This window comes from Myotis nattereri, assembly GCF_964212035.1.
Source record: "Myotis nattereri genome assembly, chromosome: 16".
Taxonomy (NCBI): domain Eukaryota; kingdom Metazoa; phylum Chordata; class Mammalia; order Chiroptera; family Vespertilionidae; genus Myotis; species Myotis nattereri.
The window spans coordinates 17,003,976-17,027,154 of NC_138091.1; the positions used below are offsets into that span (position 1 = coordinate 17,003,976).

The 23,179-nt window shown below is 56.0% G+C and overlaps 2 protein-coding genes across 2 annotated transcripts; one reads left to right on the plus strand and one right to left on the minus strand.

Annotated features, from left to right (window-relative positions):
• Positions 1 to 111: 111 nt before the first annotated feature.
• Positions 112 to 11,670, minus strand: NLGN2 (neuroligin 2; the record flags this gene model as incomplete). Its single annotated transcript, XM_081109659.1, has 7 exons — positions 112 to 2,974; positions 3,765 to 4,361; positions 4,676 to 4,868; positions 4,988 to 5,173; positions 5,346 to 5,495; positions 7,577 to 7,627; positions 11,214 to 11,670. The coding sequence occupies 7 exons, from the start codon at positions 11,668 to 11,670 to the stop codon at positions 2,101 to 2,103; spliced, it is 2,508 nt and encodes an 835-aa protein (XP_080965785.1). The 3' UTR covers positions 112 to 2,100.
• A 4,095-nt stretch (positions 11,671 to 15,765) lies between these two features.
• Positions 15,766 to 17,328, plus strand: TMEM256 (transmembrane protein 256). The gene is made up of 4 exons (XM_081109687.1): positions 15,766 to 15,895; positions 16,152 to 16,183; positions 16,426 to 16,506; positions 16,601 to 17,328. The coding sequence occupies exons 1-4, from the start codon at positions 15,811 to 15,813 to the stop codon at positions 16,742 to 16,744; spliced, it is 342 nt and encodes a 113-aa protein (XP_080965813.1). The 5' UTR covers positions 15,766 to 15,810; the 3' UTR covers positions 16,745 to 17,328.
• The last annotated feature ends 5,851 nt before the right edge of the window (positions 17,329 to 23,179 follow it).

Below are 23,179 nucleotides of genomic sequence, written 5' to 3' on the forward strand. Positions count from 1 at the left end.
TTGCTGAAAAGGGCCGTGGCTACAGAGCTCCCTCATCAGCAGTCACACCCCCAAGGCTTGTTTCTTCAAAACGCCCTGCCCCCACCCCCTAACATCACAGCAGGCACAACCAACAGTTAAACTTTATATTTACAATATTCTCTTCATCTTTTGCCAGGTTTAAAAATGTGTACAGAGCTGCGAAGGGCAGGGACATGGGGTTGTCAGGGAACTGTTCTGGGGAGAGGGATTGGGCATTGGAGTCCGTGGCTGAATCATGGGGTCCCCCAGCCCCTCTCCCATGCCCCAATGTGTGAGACATCTGTCTGTAGGGTTCAGGGCCCAGAGCCCTGGCATTTAGAGGGCATGGCTGTTTGGAAAGGAACTAGACCAGGCAGGAGAGGGGTGGGAAAAGAAGGTCCCATGGGTGGAAGTGGGAGGAGGGACGGTCAAGGGGCAAAGTTCTGGGGAGCCAAGACCAGGGATTCCGGATCCGATGTCAGCGGAAGACAGCACCCCAGCCCCAACTCAAGTTTGGCACTAACAACCCACAAAAGGCCAGCGGACAAGGATTCTCTCCTCCACTGGTGCCCTTAGAACCCTCCTGGCGAGGCTCCTTTCCCTGTAGGCTCAGGTCCCCTCTGGGCGGTCACCTTACACATCCTTTCACATTCTTCCGGCTGGTGTCTGACCAAGACCTGGCCCCATTGCCCCCTCCACCTGCTTCTCAGCGAGCTGACCTCATTCTCTCCCCAACCATGAAGCCTTCCCCCCTGGCTCTCCTCCCCTCCCCCTCCACGTCCCCTTTCCTTCAGCCCTGGCAGCTGAGGGCAGAGGGGGCAGGTCACAGACAGGGAATGGGCAGCTGAGGGGAGGGGCTGGTCTGACACAGACACAGGGATGGCTCCTAAGAGGGAGAAAGAGGCGTGGGAAAAGGGAACGGAGGCACAGGGGGATGAGGAGACGAGAGACACAGGTAGGACCCCTATAGCTGCCACTTCCCCCTCCTGTATCCCACCTGCTCCCACATCTACCTACTCTGGCCCAGGACTGGGGAGCTCTTGGCAAACCCACCGACCCAGTTTGGCACAGATGAGTAATGGTCTGAGGACTGAGGGAAAGGCTGTCCGCAGACCCCAGTGAGGGCTTTGGTCAAACATGCATGGCCTCTACAGGTGGCAGGTCCCACGGCCCTGACCCCCAACTCCGCATCTCTGGGGGAGGGAGGAGCAGAGCTCTCCCCTGAGCCTCTATGCACCCCCCTCCGCTTCTGCCAGTGTGAAGTCTGTTCCCACCTGCTGTGTGAGGAGGAACTCGGTGCTGGGCCTGAGGCCTGGGGGATGCAGGGAGGTACTGGAGAGAAGGGACCATCTGCATGGGAAAACACACATCCACATGCAAGAACATGTTTCCACTCAGAGTGTGCCCTGGACCTATGGGACAAGCTCCCGGGCGGACAGGCTGCCCGGGTCTCCCGCCCCTGCAGGGGCTGTCGGCTATGGAAGGCGAGGCCTACCCAGGAGACCATGCTTCGCTGACTTGTGCCACGGGCGGGAAAACATGCTTCCCAGGGCGGAGGGGTGCGGCGTGGGTAGGGGGCTGGTCCTCACTGCTTCCCAGAACCACCCTGTGTTATCCTGTGGCCAAGGGTCGCTGTACATGAGCACACCACTTCCAGGGTCTCCACGGGGTGGGGGGCGGAGAGAGGAGGCGGGAGAAGGCATGAGGGAGTATGATTCTGGGGTACAAATCCCCGCAGAAACTCTTTGAGAGGGCCAACATGTGTCCAGGGCGGCAAAAAAAACCTCACCCTGCACATGGGAAAACACCCCCCGTGAGAAAGCACACCTCCGCGTGGGACACCCCCCCGCGCTTCCACACACCGAAGGCTGGGGTCCCGATGGAGGGGACGGAGCACCCCCCAGTTGTTCAAAGGCCCAGGTCCAGAGAAAAGGGGCCTCTGTGCATGGGAACACACGCATCCTGGGGAGGAGACCCACGTCCACCTCGTGTCCCTCCACGTGGGACAAGAAAAGCCTGTTGCAGGTCCTCCTCCCTGCCTTCCGGGTGGCACTTCCTGCCGATGGGAGGGCTGGGGAGGAGGCCCCCCCAAGCTGTCCCCTATACCCGGGTAGTGGAGTGGGGGTGGGGTAGAGTGTTGTTGTGGCTGGTAGCGGTGGGAGGAGGTGGGGGGAAGGGCCCAAATGGGTGGAGGGAGGGTGGCGGCGGGGGAGGTGGCGGTCCCAGGCCACTGGGCAGCAGGGTCAGGGCCCCGGGGGCCAAGAGAGGCACATCGTCTGGTGCCCGGCGCAGGGCCAGGGTGTAGTCGGGTGGGCAGGCGGGGCGCAGGGCCTCAGCGGGGTCTGCCCCGACGCCGCCGCCCCGTTTCAGCTGCAGTGACACCAGCTCCTCTTCTGGTGGCAGCTCTCGGCCGGTGGTAGGGAGCAGGGGGCCCCCACCAGGCACACCGGAGCCTGACCCCCCAGGGGGGCTGAGCCGCCGGCACCGCAGCTCCTGCCGCCGGTCCCGCTTGTAGTAGAGGGCAGCAAAGGCCAGGATGTTGAGGAAGAGAAGGGAGGCGCCCACGGCCACAGTGACGCTCAGCTCTGTGGAGTAGTCCCGGGAGTCCCCAGGCAAGCGGTCGTAGGCCCTGGGGCCTGGCTCGGGCTCGGGCTCGGGTGGCAGCGTGGCAGGTGAGGGGGGCCGGCGTGTGCCTGGGGCGCCGGGCGGCGGGCGCGGCGGCCAGCGCGTGGCGTAGGGAGGCAGGCGCGTGGTGGTGGTGAAGATCTCCGTGTGCAGGTTGTGCAGGTGGGGCACGAGCTCCAGCCAGAAGGCCACCTTGTTGGCACGGTAGTTGTCGCGCACGCGCGGCTTCAAGCCGATGTGCAGGTACTGCTTCTCCTTGCTGTTGAACTTGCTCCACACCACCTCCTCAAAGCGGTTGGGCTTGGTGTGGATGAACTTGGTGTCCTGCGGCACCGGCTGGTTGGGGTCGCTGTGGGCACAGGAGGGCAGGGAAAGGAGGAGTGAGGGTGAGGCTCCCACAGGGCGAGAAGGTGGGGGAGGGCGGGGGAGGGAGACAGAGATGCAGAGAGCCAGGGAAACAGCGGAAAGGCAGAGGAAACCAGAGGCAGAGATGGATACAAAGAGAGAGAAATTGCCAGAGACATAGAAAAACAAAGAGGGAAAGAGACAGACTGCTAGAGACAGAGATGAGGACTGAGGGACAGAGATAAGCAGAGACAGAGAAATAGCCAGTGGGAGAGGCAGAGGCTGAGCCTGAGATAGAGACACGTAGAAACAGGAAGACAAAGACACCTGAGAGGCAGCCGGGGTGAAATCAGCAACAAGAAGCAAACAGACCAAAGGGAAAGGGAGAGAGATCAATGGCTTTCAAGGGTGAGCGATGTAGAGACAGCAATAAAGACAGACACAATCGCTCACACATACTCATACACAGATGGGAGTAGTCAGAGGGCAGAGCCCTGGGAGAAGAAAGAGAGAGGGCGACCAGGCAAGGGAGGGATGAAGAGACAGGCATGGAGCCAAAGCCACCAAGGGAGCCCACCCCAGAACGGACAGGGACCTCTGTGCTTAACTGCCGAGGCTCCAACACGCAACTCAGTGCCTGGCACAGAGCAGGTGTCCAGCAGGTGTCTGAGTTGGAAAGGCAAGAGTGCCGATGGCAGAGGGCCTTGTGAGGGAGGGAGAGGGAGGAGGACTGGGGGTGGAGGTGTGTGCGCCTTGGCCTGCATGGAGCCCCGCCCAGCCCCTCTGGCCCTCACCCAGTCTTGGCGAAGTTGGTCCAGTAGGTCATGACCACGGCGCTGAGCATGACATCATTCTTAGAGAAATTGCAGGGGAAGAGGTCGGTGGCACCCACCATGGGCACCCCGAAGACGTAGGGGAGCTCATCCCCGTGCGCTGCGTCTGCCCACTCGGGCCGGCCCTCAGCCTGGCAGTGGTGGTAGAAGGTGTAAAAGTAGACGGGGGACTGGTAGTCGGCATGCAGCTTGGCGGTGGCCACGGCTGGTGCCACCCACTGGTGATCAGTAAAGAGTGCCAGCAGGGTCTTGCGCCGCATCTCACCGTTGTCCCGGTCGGCCCAGTCTGTGTACATGAACTTGATGGTCTCCCGCAGCACATCCTTGCCCCCCGGGTAGGAATACAGGTTGTCCACAAAGTTGGAGACTGTGAAGTCAAAGGCGCTGGCGGACACGCCGTCCTCGCTCTCTGCTGAGTCCTCCACGAACTTGAGGCCCTCTCCTTGGTTGACACCGATGAGCATGTCGTAATTTAGGAATTCTCCCTGCTGCATGAGGATCTCAGGGTCATCGGGGACGACGTCGCCGTCCACCACGGGCCCGAAGGCGATATGGTAGCTGGGGAGAAGGGGTAGGGTCTCGTCACCAGCTCGCTGGCCTCCACTGGGCTCAGAGCTTGCTGAGCCTTTGCCCTGAAAACACTGCTCCTGAGTTAACATCTAGGATCCCTCAAGGGCACTTGGCCTGTTGGGAGGTCTTCTCTGAAGCACTTTCGGGCACCCTGTGCATACTTGGGGAAAGCTCCCAAGAATAGAAGACAGGGCCATCAGAAAATGCCTGCAGACACCTCTCACCCTCAACCTCCCTGGAACCAGCGAGGTGAGCGCAGACCTGACCCTGGCCCTCTCCCACCCCCGTCCCAACACCCATACCGGGCGGGCTGCACGTCCTGGTCCACCAGCTCCCGGGAAGGCTTCCGGCGCAGACACTCCACAGCTTCAGCGCTGTCCTCCCGGTCACAGCCCACCTTGGCCGCCAGCAGCCGTGTATATTTGAGCGGCTGATAGTTGACAGACCAGCTGGAAATGGCAGTGCCACTCTGGGCGATGGCCTTCTGGAATAACCCTGGGGGGACAGGCAAGCTTCAGGCTGGGCAGTGTCAGCCCAAGAGAGAAGGGGGACCCGGCAGGTTCAGGGATACGGGAAAGGGGACGGGGCTGGCAGGCTGATGAGGTTGCCGGTACCTTCCGAATGGTGGGAGAGGATCAGAAGGTTGACACAGGATGCGCCTGCCCCAGACCCAAAGATGGTGATGCGCTCGGGGTCACCCCCAAAGTGGGCGATGTTCTCACTGAGCCAGCGCAGGGCCTGGATCTGGTCCAGGAGTCCATAGTTGCCTTTCGCAGCCTGGTCCCCAGTGCTGAGGAAACCTGGAGGTAAAGGCAGAAAGGGAGCTACCTGGGGGTGTTACAGTGTCCTTGCCCCTTATCAGGGCAGCTCAGTCCATCCCAGAAGCCATTTTGTTGCTGCTGCTGGGTTTAAAGGCCCCCCACCCACCAGGCCCCCCTCCCAGACTCCCTAGGTTTGGCTGCCCTCCCTCACCGAGCACCCCAAGCCGGTAGTTGAGCGTGGCTACAATGACGTTGCCATAGGCGGCCAGGACAGAGCCATCGAACATGTTCCCGGTGCCCTCCATGTAGGAGCCGCTGTGCAGAAACAGCATCACAGGCTTCTTCCCCGAGTCCCGGATATCTGCGTGGGGAGGGGGTGGGCAGGTGGGCCAGGAGTGGGGGACAAGGACACAGTGAGACCAGAAGCAGCTCCTCCCAGCTCCCAGGCCTGCTGAAGACCAGCCCAGAGCTCAGGGGACATGCCATTCCCATCCCTGGGGGGCAAGACCGGATTCCCCGCCCTCCCTCCCCAGCTAGCTCTGGGAGCTGGTCCCTCCCCACCTCCTGCCAGTCTGCTCCACAGCACTTCTTCCAGTGCCAGGCAGACCTTCCAGGAACCCTAACAGAGGCAGGGGTGGGTGTGGCCCTCCTCAGGGCATCTGGATCCAGGGGACCCCTCCCCCCCACACACAGCAAATCTCCTCCTGCTCCTAGGGAGAGTGTGCTCCTAAGGCTGGCGCTGGAGCTAAAGATGCTGGGAGGATCCTGGCCTTTTCTCAGACTTAGGCCTTGGGCCTCAGCTCCACATGGTAGCCTAGTCTGTCCATGAGGGGGTGCCAGGCCCTAGGGTCCCTGGGGGCTTGGTCTCCTCCCCGCCCTAATTCCTTTCTAGGTCACCTCCCCTGTCACCATGGCAACCCCCAGCCTAATTACTATGGCAGAAGGAGGCAGGGTGGGAGAGAGCCTGCTTAATGAAGCCAGGGTGCCGCTCTAAGTCACGGAACCCCCTGCAAACTGGCCTGAGCCCTGGGTTCTGCACCGGACCTTTCTCTCGTCATGTCCCCAGAGGATCCCCTAATCACTGCGACAGGTAGTAGACTTTGGGGCACTCCAGGCTGGACTGAGGAGTGGGAGTCTGAGGGGACTTGCCACAGTCCCCAAGGCTACATACGTCGGACGTGCCCTCCCCTGCAGCCTCTCCATGATGCATTACAGCACCAGGGCTGGGTGAGCCCTGGCCCACAGACCTTCCTTTCTTGACACCTGCAATCTCTGACTAAACTAGGCCCTCGGCAAACAAGAGCCAGGCCTCCACAGTGGGTCCCCATGGCCCTGCCGGCCTCCTGCATCCCCCTAGGAACTTTCTTCTAGCCAGAGGGTCAACAGGTCACTAAGATACTTCCCTCCACCCCCAGCGGCTTCCCGCCTCCTATCTCTTAGGACCTTCTCCGCCACCTCCCTCTGCCTGATTTGGCCAGGAGCTTCTGGGTGGGCAGTGCCCCCTGTGTGTCCCTCCCCAAATTTCTCTTTGCTCCTGAACCGCCAGTGGCCTTCCAGTAGTTCAAGCTGGAGTCCAAGTCCTGTCCTAAATGTCCTTAGCTCTCCCCACTCCTCCCCACCCAGCACCTCCACTCCCGAGTGCGGGGAGGGGAGTCAGACAGGGAAGGAGCAAGAAGGGGGGCTGGGGCAACAAGAATTCAAAACCCACAACAAAAAACGGGATCAAGAAAGAAAAAAACAACAACCAAAAAGCAAGAAGCTCTTGGGGCAGATTCAACAAGAAGAAAAAAAAAAAAAAAAAAAAAAAAAGATCCGTTTTTTGGAAAAAAAGAAAAAAAGAAAAAAGTTCTTTGCATTTTTTTTTTCTTTTCAAAATTTTGTGGTGAAACTTCAAGATATTGGGCCCTGTTTTCAAAAATTTCCAAATTCTTTAATTTGCTTCAAATGTTTGCGTTTCCTGCATCTGACAGGCTTTTGGAAATTGTACCAGGTTTCTGATGTTTCGATTGTGTCATCAATTTGCCATCTGAAATTTTTTTTTTCAAATGTTTTGCTACAAATTTAAATTGTTTTTTCAAATGTTACATTTCACAAGTTTCAAAACAGTCCAAATTTCGGTAAAACTCTAAGCATTTTATCCAATTCTTTGGTGTTTTATTTTTTTTCTGACATTCCAATTTCTTTTTTCATTTTGTTTTCGCCAGGTTTAGCTTTTCTTGCAGGTTTTCTAGTGGGTCCAACATTGTTCAAATTTCGTTTGAAGTTTTCATAATTCTCTTTTCCAATTATTATAAATTTTTCTTTTCTTTTCTTTTTCGTTTTTAGTTGGGAGAACAACTGAGGGCCTTGAGGGCTGTGGGGCATTTAGTTGGGGGCAGGGCCGTGAACGTGAACGTCCTCTTATCAGCAACCACATGCAGCAGCGGGGGTTTTTAAATCTACCTGTGTCTGGCGGATTGAGCGTCGCCTCGTCACGTTTTTTTGTGAGCGGACCTAAGACCGGGAACACAAAACAGAGAAAAAAGGACAATTTTGTGGGGAAAGATGGGGGTCGGGGGAGGTTGTGGATGGGGAAGGGAGGACAGAACGCAGAAAAGGGGAGGATGGGGGAGGGGGGGCAGAAAAAATAAGCCAAAAAAAGCAAAATTTGTTTGCAAGAAAAAGAAACCAAGAAAAGAGAAAAACGTTTCTACAACCCAATTTTGTTCCCCTCCCCGGAAAAAGTCATGCCCCAAAGAAAAGGCTTGTTTTGGTGGTGGCGGGGGTGGGGGTGGGGTGCCTAAGTGGGCTGAGGCCTGTCTTAAGACATACTGACTTGGCTGGAAAGGATCTGGCTTGTCCATGTGTTGGCTAGTCGCTGGAAATGAAACGGTGTTAGAGGCGGGTTGGAGGGGGGGGAGGCCTGCCCGGGAGACCAAGGCCAGCTGTGCCACCTGGCCACCACTCACGCAGACCCTCTTCAGGGCCAGCCAAGCACCTGCCTGCTCCCCAAGGCTGTGGAGAGGAAGGGCTGCCGCAGAAAGGACTCTGCTTCCCTCTGGACCAACCTGGAGGGCTGGGGGCCGGTCAGCTACGGCTGCCTGCCCACCTACCCAGCCTCTCAGCCCCAGCACTGCTCTTCCGCCCGCACTCACAGGCCTGGCTTCTCACCCCATCTCCCCAATGTGGGGCAAAGCAGGGAAAGGGGTCATCAGGTCTTGCCCTCCACTCCACCTCTTCCCTCTGTACCCCTCCCCGCAAAACCTCATCCCCTACCCACGCCTGCTCTCCCCCCAGATGGTAAATGTCCCACCAGGGGCACTCGCCCCTCATCAAACCTTGTTTTAATGCCAAAAGCCCCCTCCCCCAGTGCAGGGGTTCAGTCCACAAACAGGGAATAGGAAACACGGTGCCCTGGGCCAGCCGGACACACAAGGTGCCAGGCAGCGCTCGGAGGCACAAAGTGTGGCCACTGTCAAGGAGAGGACCCAGACGAGGCCGAGTTTGGCTCTAGGTTTCTTTCAGGGGAGATTTGGAACCCAGGGGCCTGAGGGGGCTCCCCCAGGCTGACTGGTTTCACCTCAACCACAGAGGGAGGGATGGGTCAACAGGGCCCAGGCCAGCCTGGGGAAGGCTTCTCCCAACGGGCAATCACGGCCCATGAGGACCCATTAAGATCAGGGCCTGTTCTCTGTGACAGGATGAGAATGGGGCGAAGTCAGCAAGGCATGCGTGTACGTGAGAATATGAAGTGTCTATGTTGTCTGTGTGTGTGTGCCTGAGTCAACCTCTTCCTTCCACAGCCGGTGTGAAGACTCAGTGAGATCACCTGAATGTGTCGGGCCCCCAGCAGGTTGGCAGTAAGTGACGGTTAAAAATACAGAAGGTGTGGGCATGGGTGGCGTGGGGCAGGGTGGGTAATTTACACGGAGATGTTGGAGTAGATAGTCCATTGGCGGGAAGTGTTGGATGGATGTTTCACACGGGGGGGTGATGAGACCACCCACTGAGGAGGACATGGGTTGGACAGCCTGTATGAAGATGTGGGAGTGGAGAGTCCACGAATGGGGAGTGTTGAGATGGACAGTCTGTGTGGAAGCCCTGGGGTGAAGAATTCACCGGAGAATACTGGATGGGGTAAGTAGTCCATGGGCGTGCAGGAGAATGTGGAGTGGATGGTTCTCACACAGAGGGTGTTCTGTAAATGTTCTATTAGGATGCTTTGGAATCTGGATGAGATTAGAGCAGTGGTTCTCAACCTTCTGGCCCTTTAAATACAGTTCCTCATGTTGTGACCCAACCATAACATTATTTTCGTTGCTACTTCATAACTGTAATGTTGCTACTGTTATGAATCGTAATGTAAATATCTGAGATGCAGGATGGTCTTAGGCGACCCCTGTGAAAGGGTCGTTTGACCGCCAAAGGGGCCGCGACCTGCAGGTTGAGAACCACTGGATTAGAGTAAATGATACTTCTATGCATTGTGTGTATGGGTTACTATGAGGCATGGTGTATATGGGTAGTTAGGGCGTTAGGGTACATGGTTGGTATGAGCAATATAGGGTAGATGGTCCATAAAGTTATTGGAAAGGACATGTGTTGGTTGAGGTACATGAGGGGTTCTGAGGTTGGCATGAGAGGACTTTGGTGGAGCACATGGTCCAGGTACAGTGTTATTGGATAAAGATCTATCTATGACTGGGTGTTACTAGACACATGATCTATAGCCAGGGATATTGGGAGCCACAGGTGTGGGTGATGGGATACACAATTTCAGAGAAGTACTGGGGTGTGTGCTGGGTGAAGGTGTGGGGAATTATAGTTTGTAGGGTGTTGTAACACATACTCAGGGGTGGGGGACCTTTTTTCTGCCAAGGGCCATGTGGATATTTATCACATCATTCACAGGCCATACAAAATTATTAACTTAAAAATTAGCCTGCTGTATTTGGTCAAACATTTCCTTAACTCACCCCTAGTGCCTTGACAGGGCCAGACAAAATGATTTCACCGGCCGGATGTTCCCGCCCGATATATGTGGTCAGTGCGTAGGCTGGTTGGGTACACAATCTGAATGTTGAGTAGTTGAGATCCCTGATCCGTTGAGGGACTTGCGTACATGATGTGGGGGTGCTGGGTATGCAGGGTGTACATAGAGGGGTTCCTGGTACCAGACCTATGTGTCAAGTTGTTGGAAAATGCCTGTGGGGTGTGGTAGGAGTGGATGGTCTCTGCTGAGGGGTGGGGTATTTTGGAGTAGTGACATGGGTGTTAGAAGGGTAGCATGGGCTGTGAGGACGGTCTGTTGAGGTGGCTGGAGTTCTGCCTGCCTTTGTTGTAGACAGCTGGGAGTTCCCCTGAAAGACCCTCTGGTTAATCTTAGTGTGCTGCAGGTGGGCAGGCGGAGACCTCCAGGGGACTCTGAGCAGAGCTGTAATGAACTGAGGGCTTATTGACAGCCAGCCAGCTGAAGAGCAGGGAAGCTGTTCTGAGGGGAGGGCTGGGCGGTGCTGTGAGTGGAGAGGCCCTTGGCCAGGAGTTCCCCTGATCCTTCAGGATGGTCTGGGAGTCAGAGGACATAGCATCCTGGAGAAGAGGCACTCAGCTTAGGCCAGGGGTTCTGGACGTGATGTGACAGGTGGAAGTCTGCTGTACTGGTCTGGGGGAGAGGAGGAGTCTGTGCTGTCCTTGAGGGATAGATGTTGCTAAAGTGGACAAGCCAGGGACAAGTCCAGGCCTGGGGGGGAGGGGGGCGCGGGCAGAGCTGGAATGGCTGCCTAGGCAGGGTGGTGGGTGCTCCCTCTGTGGGGTCGGGGAGGGTCAGTCCAGCCTAGTGCCTGCTGACTCTACCACTGGCTCTCTCTGGGCACAATGAACTCCTGGGTGGCTGTCTATATGGGAGTCAGTCATTCCTGGGACTGCTCAGCCGGCACCCAACCCACCCGGGAGGGCATGCAGAGCCGGCCGGGATATACTGTCTGCTCACTGTCTCCACAAAGCCCAGCTCCCATCCCGGACTGTGCCAGCGCCGGAGGTTCTGCATGTGTGTTTGGGGGCTGTGTCCACGGGATGCCCGGCCTGGTGCCCGCGCCCTTACCGTCCTCGGTGGGCACGTAGAGGTTGAGGTACAGGCAGTCCTCGCTCTGGTTCTGCACGTAGGTGGCGGCTGCCTCCAAGTTGTCCGTGAACCACACAGGCAGCATGATCGCGGGCAGCGCCCCGTGCAGGTTCTGCGGGCAGGCGGGTGGCAGGGTGGTGGCGTTGCGCACGCCAGGCCAGGAGGCTGGGGCCTCTGGCGGCTGGAAGCGGCGGGCGCCCAGGGGTGGGGTGGCGTAGGGCACGCCCAAGAACTGCACCACTGGGCCCAGGATCTCGTTGTTGAGCTCACGTCGCACACCACGCACTCGCCCGTAGGCCGTGTTCACCACTGGGAAGCGCTCCTCCCCGAGGCTGCTGAGGCCCAGGCCAGGGCCACCTGGGGAACCACCTCCGGGACCCCCTCCCCCGCGTTGAGCCCCCACCAGCCCCACCAGCCACAGTGCCAGGAGCCACATGCTGATAGGGGGACCCCCCCTCCCTCCCCGGGACCCCCCCCTCGGAGAGAGAGAGAAGGGGGGGGAGAGGGAGGGAGGCCCCCCCTCGCCCCAGGAGGGAGGAGGGGGTGGGAAAGGAGGGAGAAGGGGAGTGGAAAGGGACCTGGGTTAGACCGGACAGAGAAGGGGTCTGTTCCTTTCCATGGAGGGGGCAAGGGATAGGGAAGGGGAAGGAAGTGGGAGAAGGTGAATGCAGGCTGGACCTGTGGGTGGAAGGGAGAGGGTACGCAAGATACAGACAGACAGACAGACAGACACATACGCCGGAGAGGTGGGAGAAGGGAAGGGAAGAGGGGCAGACAGAAAGGAATGGGGAAACAGAAAAGACAAGTGGTTAGTGGCTTGGAATTCAGACTGGTTGACCCCCTTCTTCCACCCTCAGGCCCCCCAGCACGTCTCCCCACCCGAAAACGCCCCTCCATCAGCAGGGACCCAGATAGAAAAGTCTGAGGCTGGGGGTCAGGTCAAGATGTGGTAAAAGTCCAGGACACAAGCAGAGGGCAGGACGGGCGGCTCCCCAGACCCGGCCTGCCTCCTTCCAGCCGCTTTATCCCAACCAGGAGGCTCTCCTCAGGGACTCAGAGTCCCAGCTCCCACCTCCCGGGGAGGGATGAGATAGACAAGGAAGAGAAAATAAAAATACCAAGTCATTAATTAGCAGGAAGTGGAGGGTTTGTTTATACGTGTTAATTACTCCCGAGCTGTGACTTCATGGCACTGGACCCCCACCCCAGGCCAGACTCCCGATCTTTCCTGGGACTGCACAAGCCCAGCACCTTCTCCTGCCTTCAGCACCCCATTCCCTAGGCATTTGTGCATCAGTGTGTGTGTGTGTGTGGGGGGGGGGGGTCCTTTCCCCAGGCTCTCTCCATTTCTCCCCTCAGAAGTTACGATGCCTTGAGGCAGGGGCTAGAATAGGGAGGGGGTGATGGAGTGGGGGCAAATCCAGGGACAGATGCGTGATCCTGCAGCCGGTTGCCCAGCGACAGGGATGCTGCCCCGCAATGTTACCTCGGCAACGGGCTGCAGCTTTAACCCTGGAGGGGGGGGGGGGTTCGGGTCTGGAGGAAGAGGGTAATGGACTGGCTTGGTTATGGGGTCCATTCTGGCCATGAGGGCAGAGGCAGGAATCAGAATGCTAGCGTGTCCCCAAACCTTAGCACAGCGGAAGAAGTATATATGTTGAGGGGAGCAGAAGATTGGGGGCATTAAAGAACCCTAAAGGACCCGCCTCTTGGCCCTTGTTGGCCAATCAGAGCCTAGTCCTAGTGACCAGGCCTCTGGCTGGGTAGAAGGGGTGCTGAGGTGGGTTTGGAGGCCATCACATGCACCCACTGACTGCCCCCCCCCCCACAAGTCTTGAACAGCCTAGTACTACAGGCTTTCTCTCATGCATGGCATTTTGACCCACGTCCTGGGGGCAAACCTAGGGTTTCTCCTCATCCCATCTCAGCTATTCACCTGCCCTTCCCCTTGCCAGTGCCCCACAGATGCTGCTCTGAGGCCTGAGTGCTCAGGGCAGAGGAGCAGGGCAAGGGAAGAGATCAGACTGAAGGGTCATTTCAGCACCCCCCCCCCCCCCCCAGCTGCCAGAGCTGTTTGCTGACGCGGGGTTTTCAGAGCCAGGCGCCAGCCCGCGGGTGGCTCTCTGCAGGTGTCAATTTATTCCAGAGATGAGGACACAGGAATCCTTACCACACACACCTAGTCATGCCCTCCCCCTCTTCAGTTCCTCCAAAGCTCCTGCTCCCCCATCACCTGGAGGGGGCTTGGGGCTGGCTCCCTCCGGGTCTCCTCTGCCCATGCCAGGCTGGGCTCTGCTTCCATGGCCTTGCCACCCCTCCCCCTCCTACTAACTCAGTCTATCTGCCTGTCACCCCTCCGCCCTGAAGGTACTTTGGGCCCCTGGCCCTCTCCCTGCCAGCTTCTCTCCCTTCTCCCCTCCCGCTGCCCCCCATCTCTTTCCTCCCCTAGCATCCCAGAGCAGCTCTCCCAGCCGCTCCCCACTGCTCCAGCTCTGCCTTCAGTCTCACCCTGTCCTCTCGCATCACTCTCTTCTACATCCCCCTCCTCAGTGCTCCCCATCTTCCTCTCTCCTTCAAGCCCCTTCCCCAAATTTCTCCCTCGAGCCTTCTCTATTTCTCTCTCTCCTTCTCCTTTCCCCAGCTCTGTCTCCCCCATTTCCTCTCCCCTTCTCTCTCCTTTCTGTCTGCCACATCTTGCCTCCCCCACCCCCCCGCCCCCCTCCTATTTCTCTGCCTTGCTCTCTCCATCCCTGCCCAGGCCTGACTCCCCCAGCCGGGAAGAGTTGAGGGATAGGGGCTCAGGCCGCAGCCCCCCCTCTCCCTGCAGTGGGGGAAATGGCTTGGCCGGGAAGGGGAGGAGGGGGAGGGGAGATGGGAACACACGGGGTCTGTGGGCCCATTCAAAGGATCATTCATGGGCTGGAGAGAGGCAGAGACAAAGAGACGGAGACGGAGAGACACGGGAGAGCATCCCTAGGCGGAGACAGGCAGACAGGCAGGCTGGGGGGAACCAGGCGCAGAAAGAGATGGGGAGTGGGAGACCCCAGCGGACCGCCACGCAGCCCCTCCACCCGCCCGGCTTAGCTCCTACCTGGCTCAGCCCTGGGGCCGTGGTGCCTCCATCCAGGGCTCCGAGGAGGGGGCGGCGGCCTCTGAGCCCCCGCGGTCCCGCAGGCCCAGCCCCCGCCCGCAGCGCCTCACCCAGCGGGGGAGGGGGATCGCCCCAGCCCCAGGGGGCGGGGCCGGGATCCAGTCGATCCCCGGGGAGGGGAAGGGAGGGGGTCAGGAGGAACCCGAGAACAGGGAACCCCGCAGTGGGGCCAGTGGAGTGAGGAGGAGACTACGGGACAAGACTGGAATGAGGATCCACTGGCTCCGTGGGCCGGCTTCGAGGGGCCAGGAGGTGGTACAGGCGGAGGATCCTAAGGAATCGGGTGCGGGAGGAGGAGTCCACCGCAATCCCCAGGGGCCCGAAGCCCGGGAGAGCAGGATCCGCGGTGCAGGGGCAGAGATCCAGCCGGAATCCTCGGGGAGAGGGAGGGATCTAGTCGATCCCGAGGGCGGGCGGGAGTGGGAGGTCCGGGGAGTCAGAGGAAGGCGGGAGTGGAGTCTGGAACCCCGGGGCGGGGGTCAGCACTGCTCCTAGAAGGGAAAGGGGGGGTCAGGGGGAGGTTTCGGGGGACGCTCAGCAGCCGGGAGGCCCGGACTCCCGGCTCCGTGCGCCAGGGCCCGCCCGCCCCGCGTCCATCCCAGCCCGAGAGTGATGATCCGTCGGCGGAGCAGCCGCAGCAGCCCCGCGCGTCACCGCGCGGCCGCCTCCCCCGCCCCCTGCAGAGAGAGCGGCGCACACCCCTCGCTCGCACCCGCCCGCCCGCCCGCCCGCCCTCCAGAGTGTGGGGGGATTGGAAACGGTGGAAGAGGGCGGGAGTGGACAGACCGACGCATGGACGAAGCGGATCGGGGCAGGATGGAGACATCCACCCAGATCTCCCATCCCTCGGGGCTCTCGCGGCTGGTGGCGGTAGGGTGAACTAAAGAGGGCGGGGCATCATGTGAAGGAGGCGGGGCCTGTGGGCCTGGAGGAGGGGCCATATGGACAGCGGGCGGGGTTTCATGGAGATGGGTGGGGCTTGGGTGTCCGTGGGGTCGCCTGTTTTGGGGTGTGGGCCTGGTTTAAAGCTGAAAAGGAGGAGCCTGTGGGGGAAGGGGCGGGACCTGCTTGGGGACCTGGATCTTTGGAAATTGGCCGGAGGTGGGAGGGGGTGTGAGAAGAGACGATCAACTTGGAAAGTGGGCCAATCCGTGACGCAAATCTCCTAGCACCGCCCCCCCAGCCCCACCCCCCCACTGCTCCGCTCCTCCGCTCCTAATTGGTTCCGATTTCTCCGCCGCCAGGCGCCTTCGCCATTCAACAGGAGCTTTACAAAGGCGCAAGTACCGGGGTGAAGACCTGGACGCTGAAATAAACACGGCCCTGATTGGGTACCTGTGCACCTTATTTGCATGGAGGCTCGGGATTGGCTGGCCTCTTGGGTGGCCTGGGCGGTGTTCGCCAGGCTCGTGACCGTCCACTGCCATGGCCGGACCTGGCGCTGCTTTCCGCCGCTTGGGTGCCCTGTCTGGAGCCGGGGCCCTGGGCTTGGCCTCCTACGGGGCGCATGGTCAGGGGCCTGGGGATGGAGCTGGGTGTGCTTGGGGCGACGTAGGGGGTCTGGTGCAGGGATGGAGTCTGTGGGAATCGCGAAGCCCGCAGCCCTTTAGAGCCCCTCCGCCGGGTCCACCGGTTCCTGGGGCGGCCCATGCGTGTCTCCGCCAGTGAGGAGCCTCCCGGGGGTGCCCTTGCTCCCCGGTGCCCACCGGGGTCCTCCCGGGGCTTGGGGCGTCAGAGCTGGTAACTTCTGCCTCTCCTTTCCACAGGCGCCCAGTTTCCGGATGCCTACGCGAAGGAGGTGAAGTAACTGCGCTGGGGCTCCCCGATTTCCGGGTCGAGGAGGGCACACAGTCGGGGGTCCCCTGCGGGGAGGGGCGGAATGCGGGGCTTTGCAGCTGCAAGGGCAGAAAGCCTGGGGTGTCGGGTGCCTGCGGGAGGGGCAAGCTGAGACTCAGACCTTTTGCCCCTGGGGATCCAGGCTCCTGTGTTGCTCAGGAAGTCCACCCCTCACCCCAATGACTCTTTCTCTTCTTCTTACAGCTCTTTGACAAGGCCAACAAACACCACTTCCTACACAGCCTGGCCCTGTTAGGGGTGCCCCATTGCAGAAAGCCCCTCTGGGTAAACTTTCCCCCTCCCTGACTCTGGCCCAGCCCCACCCACTCCGCAGTCTGCCCTTCGCTTATCGCCTTGTTTTCTCCTCTGTCTCCTCCAGGCCGGGCTACTCCTAGCCTCGGGAACCACCTTGTTCTGCACCAGCTTTTACTACCAGGCTCTGAGTGGAGACCCCAGCATCCAGACTTTGGCCCCTGTGGGAGGGAGCCTTCTAATCTTGGGCTGGCTTGCCTTGGCTCTTTGAGCTTCCTTGTGTTTAATTTCTGGGTACATTTTTGAGAGGTGACACAGGGAGGAGATTAAAAGAGAAAGGCAAAGAAGTATGGAGTCTTTGTTCATCTAGCCTCTTGGAGGAAGAAGGGTAGGGATTGTCAATCTCGGAACTTCCTGCCTTTCTTAAGACTGGACCAGTGAGCTTTGGGTCTGAGGATAATGTTCACTTCAAGTTAATCTGTTACGAGGTTCTTAAACTCAAAGTGATAAATAATGCTTGAGGTAATGCAGATTCTCAGGGAAGTCCTCAAGGCCTGCCATCTGTATTCTAATAAGCTCATCGCGTGGCTACTAGAATTTGAAGATTACTGTAGGGTGGTGGTTTTCAGCCCTGCCAGTCCACAAAGTGATTGAGCACTCATTTACTCTGGAAGCCAGGTGTAAGGCAAGGCAGGGGAGGAGGAATGCCCTTACAGTAGTCCCCCCCCCCCTTATCTGTGGCTTTACTTTCCACAATTTCGCTTTACGCAGTTTTAGTTACCCATGGTCATCTGTGGCCCAGAAATACAAAGGAGGAAATTCCAGAAATAAACAATTTATACTTTTTGGAAGGTGTGTTGTTCTCTGCCATCCCTCTCTGTCTCACTGTGATGTGTGACTCATCCCTTTGTCCAGTTGCCAGCCGGTTAGTCACTTAGCTGTCTTAGTTATCAGATCGACCATAATGGACTTGCTGTGCTTACGTTCACGTAATCCTTACATTGCTTAGTAATGGCCCCAAAGCACAAGAGTAGTGATGCTGGCAATGCAGTGTGCCAAAGAGAAGCTGTGAAGTGCTTCTTTTAAGTGAAAAAGTGAAAGTGCTTGACTTAACACGTTAAGCGCCATGTCAGTCACCGGTGACTGACACTATACTTTCCGTCCGGACCTCGTCAGTCACTGGTGCCGCCAGCATATCGGTGAAATCAGATATCTCGGGCTAAATGGAAAGGAAGACAAAACAGGCTTGGCACTTAACATGTTAAGGAAATAAAGTCATGCTTAGGTTGCTAAGATCTATAGTAAGGACACGTATCTATGAAATTGCAAAGGTGGAAGAAATTCGTGCTAATTTTGCTATTGCAGCTCAAACTGCCAAAGTTACAGCCACAGTGCATGATAAGTGCTTAGTTAAGATGGAAAAGGCATTAAATTTGTGTGTGGCAGACATGAACAGAAAGCATGTTCTGATATAGATGGCGACCTGTCATGCCAGAGAGCATTGAGCCTATACAGGAAGAAACGGCATAGCAGCGGTTCTCAACCTGGGGGTCGAACGACCCTTTCACAGGGGTCGCCTAAGACCATCGGAAAACACATGTATATAATTACATACTGTTTTTGTGATTAATCACTATGCTTTCATTATGTTCAATTTGTAACGATGAAATTGGGGGTCACCACAACATGAGGAACTGTACGAAAGGGTCGCGGCATCAGGAAGGCTGAGAACCACTGGTGTATAGGGTTCGGCATGGTCTGGTTTCAGTCACACACTGGCGGTCTTAGGACGCATCCCCCTTGGATACAGGGGGACAACTGTACTTACACTATACTTTGGGATTCAAAGAAGGGACAGAACATTATGTGTTAGGGGTTAGAAAATGCTTCACAAGCCCTAGCCAATTTGGCTCAGTGGATATAGCATCAGCCGGTGGACTGAAGGGTCCTGGGTTCAATTCTGGCCAAGCGCATGTATCTCAGTTACAGGCTTGATCCCCAGCCCTGGTCGGGGTGCCTGTGGGAGGCAACCAATCAATGTGTCTCTCTTCCACTCACTAAAAATCAATGGGGAAAATATCCTTGGGTGAGGATTAACGAAAATAAAAAGGAAAATGCTTCACGGTGCTTGAGATGATCCCTGAAAGAACTCTGCTGTCTGAAGGAAACAGTAAACAAAGACAGAGGTAGGGAGCAGAGGAGGATGGGACTAAAGGACTCTTCCGTGTGGGTCACGTGTCTGAGAGAAGGAATGGGAAAGGTGGCAAGGCAGGCTGGAGTAGCACCCCAGCATGTGGCGAACTGGCAGATATTTAGGGGGCAGTATTTATTAAGCCAGTGCTCATCAAGTATTGATCAGGTGTCAGACACATAAGGAAATTCAACTGTGAACAAGACAGATGCCAACTTTCCCTCGTGGAGTCTTCCATTTAGTAGTGGAAATGGACCTTAAACAAATTTATCACTGTGAGTTGCGCTCTGCTTGAAGGAAAAGATCAGGGAGGCCGTGGGAGAGTGGGGCAAGGGAAGTTACATCCTTTCAGATGGGAAGGCCTTGCAGGCTGAGGTAACCATGCACAACGCTGGAAGGAAGTGTATTTTAGGCAGAAAGAATAACTGGCAAAACAGGTCCAGAAGAAGCAGTACAACGTCTCTGAGGCCAGAGAAAATTGGGTGAGTTGGAAAGCACGACATGTGGCAGGCAGACACTCAGAATTTCCTTGTAGTGCAACCATAAATCATTGAAAGGCTTTTAAAGCGAGAGAGTTAGAATCTGTGATGTTTACAAGATCTGGAGAACTAATCAGAGGATGGCCACAGGGAGACCAGTCAGGAAGCCACTGAAGAGGTCCAGGTGTGAGGTGAGGGCTTGGCTTAGGGTGAAAAGGATCCAATTCAATATACATTTAAGATAATGCTGATAGGACTTGCTGATGGATTGCGCATAAGGGATGAATGAGAGGGAGATTTCTGGCTTATATGCCTGACTTGGTGGAGGTGCTATTACTCCGATGAGAAAAACTGAAGGAGGTTGCAAATTAAAGGGAGGCAAGTCTGAAGGTCAGTTTGGACATGTTGCTTCCAAAATGTCCAAGGGACATCCAACTGGAGGCGCCACGCAGGTAGTTGAGGAGCTCAGGGAGGCGTCTGAGCTCAGCAGGAAAGTCCAGACTCAAATTTACTCTGCAACCCACTCTGGTCCATCCCGTTTCTTCCCCATAAATACTCTTGGAAGGATCCCATAACTCACTATGACCTCCTTGTTGCCAGATCTAATGGATGATTTTTGATCTCATTTTTCTCAGGCTCCTGCAGCATTTGACACAGCTGGTCATACTGTCCTTGAAACACATCATGTTGCTTTTGTGACACCACTCTGGTTTTTCCTATCTCTGTGGCTGCTTGTCATCTTCTCCCCTTTGCAGTTTAAATCAATGGTTTCCAAATTTCAATGAAAAAAAATTAGAACTACTATGCATACATATTTTAATTTCTTTTTTTTTTGCGGGGGGGGGGGTGGCTCTCAATATAATTTCATTTTTTAAAATTCTATCTTTGTGTATGTTTTATAAAGTGCCTATCTGTGGAGTATATTGGAGGTGCATACCTAATTTTTCTGAAGGTGTGCATTCGAAAAAGTGCAGACCGTTTCTCTAATTAAGGATGCTTAGACAACCTCATTCAGCCCCGCACCTTTAATCTGCATAATTTTAGATCCAGGATTCCTGTCTCCCACCCTAGTTCCTCCTGAGCTCCAGCCTCCTGTGGCAGCTGCAGTGTAGCTGAGTGCTCAGTGGAGTCTTGAAGGAGTTGGATGATGAGGAGCGAAAGGTGCGTGTTCCAGACCAGGCAACAGCTTTCAAGGCCGCCCTGAAGCAAGAGGGAGCCCAGAGCACTTGAGACCTGAAGCAATTCCTGGTGACGGGCTTGAAGATCGTGAGAGGGTCAGCAGTGAAAGATGCGGAGAGCACTGGTCCAATGGTGGAGCGACTGTGCCGAGAGGTTGGGCAGTTCAGTGAGGACAGTGGGAAGCCGCCGAAGCATTTATATCCAGGGAGGAGACATGATCTGAGGTGTATTCGAGCATCACAATAATTCGTCACTGGAAGATGAGTAAAATAGGCCCCAGAGTGACCCCCAATGCCAGTGGCAGAGCCAGCACTGGATCCTCAGGCTCCTACCTCCCCGTTTAGTGCTCTGGATGCATTTCTAGCCTCATCTCAGGCAGTGCCTGGGAACTTCCAGGGGGAGGAGAACCCGGTTGGTTTCTGGAATGGCCACCCTCCATGTCATGTGATCCCTAATACCTGAGCTTTGTCCTGCCAGTAGGCGGGGCTCTTGGGGAAGCAATATAAATGAGGCGTGCTTGGTCCTTTGTCCTCATTGTTACTATACCTTGTATCTCAACCGTCCTGAGAGTTGGTGGGAAGTGAAACCGAGAGAGGGACAGGAACTTGTTCTGTATCGTACAGCCAGGACCCGGGTAAGCTGCGACTCAGACTCTCTTCTGTCCAGGTCCCAGAGCTAAATTCTTGCCTTCATGTACATACCAAGGAACAGTGAGGACAGACCCTTTAAAACACGATTTGATACGATGAGCTCAGTGTTACAAGTAGGAACAGGTGGGCTGGCTCCACCTTTGGAGGCTGGTGAGACTTCCGGCCACCGGCTGGGTTTCAGCACGCACAGTTCACCAGAAAAGAGGGACAAGGTCGCCCTGGTAACAGCGAGAGGCGAACAGGGGCGCCTGGAGCTCAGGATGGAGTGGGCAGCAGGAAAAGGCAGGAAATACAGAGGAAGTGCGGAGCTCACACTGAACAGCCTCCTGGGCCAAGCTTGAGTCAGCTTTGACTTCCCTTTTCCTCACATCCTCTGTCCAAGCCATCATCAATCCTGTTGGCTTGAATACATAACTGGAATCTGACCATTTCCCACTGCTACCCTCTGGCCCCTGGCCCATGCCCCCATTAAATCTCCCCTAGTTTGCCTGGCTGGTGTGCTCAGTGGTTGAGCTTTGACCCATGTACCAAGAGGTTGCCAGTTTGATTCCCTGTCAGGGCACATGCCCAGGTTGCCAGCTCAATCCCCAGTAGGGGGCATGCAGGAGGCAGCTGATCAATGTTCCTATTTCTCCCTCTCCCTTCCTCTCTAAAATCAATAAAAACAGCTCTAGCCAGTTTGGCTCAGTGGATAGAGCATCGGCTTGCGGACTGAAGGTTCCCGGGTTTGATTCCAGTCAAGGGCACATGCTGGGGTTGTGGGCTCGATCCCCAGTAGGGGGTGTGCAGGAGGCAGCTGATCAATGATTCTCTCATCATTGATGTTTCTAACTCTCCTCCTTTCCTCTCTGAAATCAATAAAAAAAAATATATATTAAAAATATTTAAACTCAATAAAAACATATTTAAAAAAAATCTCACCTAGTTTTATGCAAGAACTTCCTTCTGTCCTTGATTATCTACAGCCTACTGTGGACAAAGGAGAGAGAGAGAGAGAGAGAGAGACTGTGGACAAAGGAGAGAGAGAGAGAGAGAGAGAGATCCTTCTAACACAGTAGTCCTCAGCCTTAGCTACATATTAAAGCCTGCTGAAGAATTCTCAAAAAGTTCTTACGGCCCTAGCTGGTTTGGCTCAATGGATAGAGTGTTGGCTTGTGGACTGAAGGGTCCCAGGTTCGATTCCAGTCAAGGACACATGCCTAAGTTTTGGGCTCGATCCCCAATAAGTGGCGTGCAGGAGGCAGCTGATCAGTGATTCTCTCTCATCATTGATGTTTCTATCTATCTTTCTCCCTTCCTCTCTGAAATCAATAAAAATATTTTTTTAAAAAAGTTCTTATGGCTCTGGCCCATGGTGCTCCGTGGTTAGAACATTGGCCCATGCACCAAAGGCTCAATTCCGGTCAAGGCAAGTACCTGGGTTGTAGCTTCGATCCTGGGCTCAGATGAAGTGCATTCAGGAGGCAACCATGTGTCTCTCTCTCGAATTGATGTTTCTCTCTCTTCCTCCCTCCCTCCCTTGCACTCTCTCTAGAATAAAAAGTAAAATCAATGGAAAAATATCCTCGGGTGAGGATTAACAACAACAAAAATAGTTCTTGTGTCTGCACCTCACACAAACTATTCTACTTTAGTTGATATGAAGTGGGGCCCAGGCAGAGGTATTTTTAAAGCACCCCAACTGATTCTAACTTGGGGCCAGAGTTGAGGACCATTATTTCAGTATGTGAGGCTCATGTCTGGTCTCTGTCCAAACCCTCCAACACTTCCCATGTCACTCAGAGTATAACCCAATCGTCTACAGGCCATATGTGATTCCACCTCTTACCTCCCTCTCATCCATTCTGTTCCTCCCTCATTCACTCTATCCCAGCTACACTAGCCTTCTTTTTGTTCATTGAACAATTAAGGCACATTCTGCCTCAAGACCCTTGCCCTGTGGCCTATGCGTGAAGCACTCTTCACTTAGAAGTCTGCATGGCTCAATCCTTGACCTCCTTTAGGTATTTGCTCAACGGTCACCCTCGTGGTGATGCCTTCCTAGTCTGCTCTCTTTAAAATTGCAACCCCATGCCCAGCTGGTGTTGCTCAGTGGTCGAGTGTTGATTCATGAAGCAGGAGGTCACCTGTTCTATTCCAGGTCAGGGTACATGCCCGGGTTGCGGGTTCAATCCCTAGTGGGGGTGGGGAGGGTGCAGAAGACAGCC

What these genes read in the sequence shown, in the direction of transcription:
- TMEM256 (XM_081109687.1), top strand. Translation starts at nt 15,811, where the DNA reads ATGGCCGGACCTGGCGCTGCTTTCCGCCGCTTGGGTGCCCTGTCTGGA. An exon ending in GGCCTCCTACGGGGCGCATG is followed by an intron (nt 15,896 to 16,151) that starts GTCAGGGGCCTG and finishes TCCTTTCCACAG; the next exon opens with GCGCCCAGTTTCCGGATGCC. An exon ending in CGGATGCCTACGCGAAGGAG is followed by an intron (nt 16,184 to 16,425) that starts GTGAAGTAACTG and finishes TTCTTCTTACAG; the next exon opens with CTCTTTGACAAGGCCAACAA.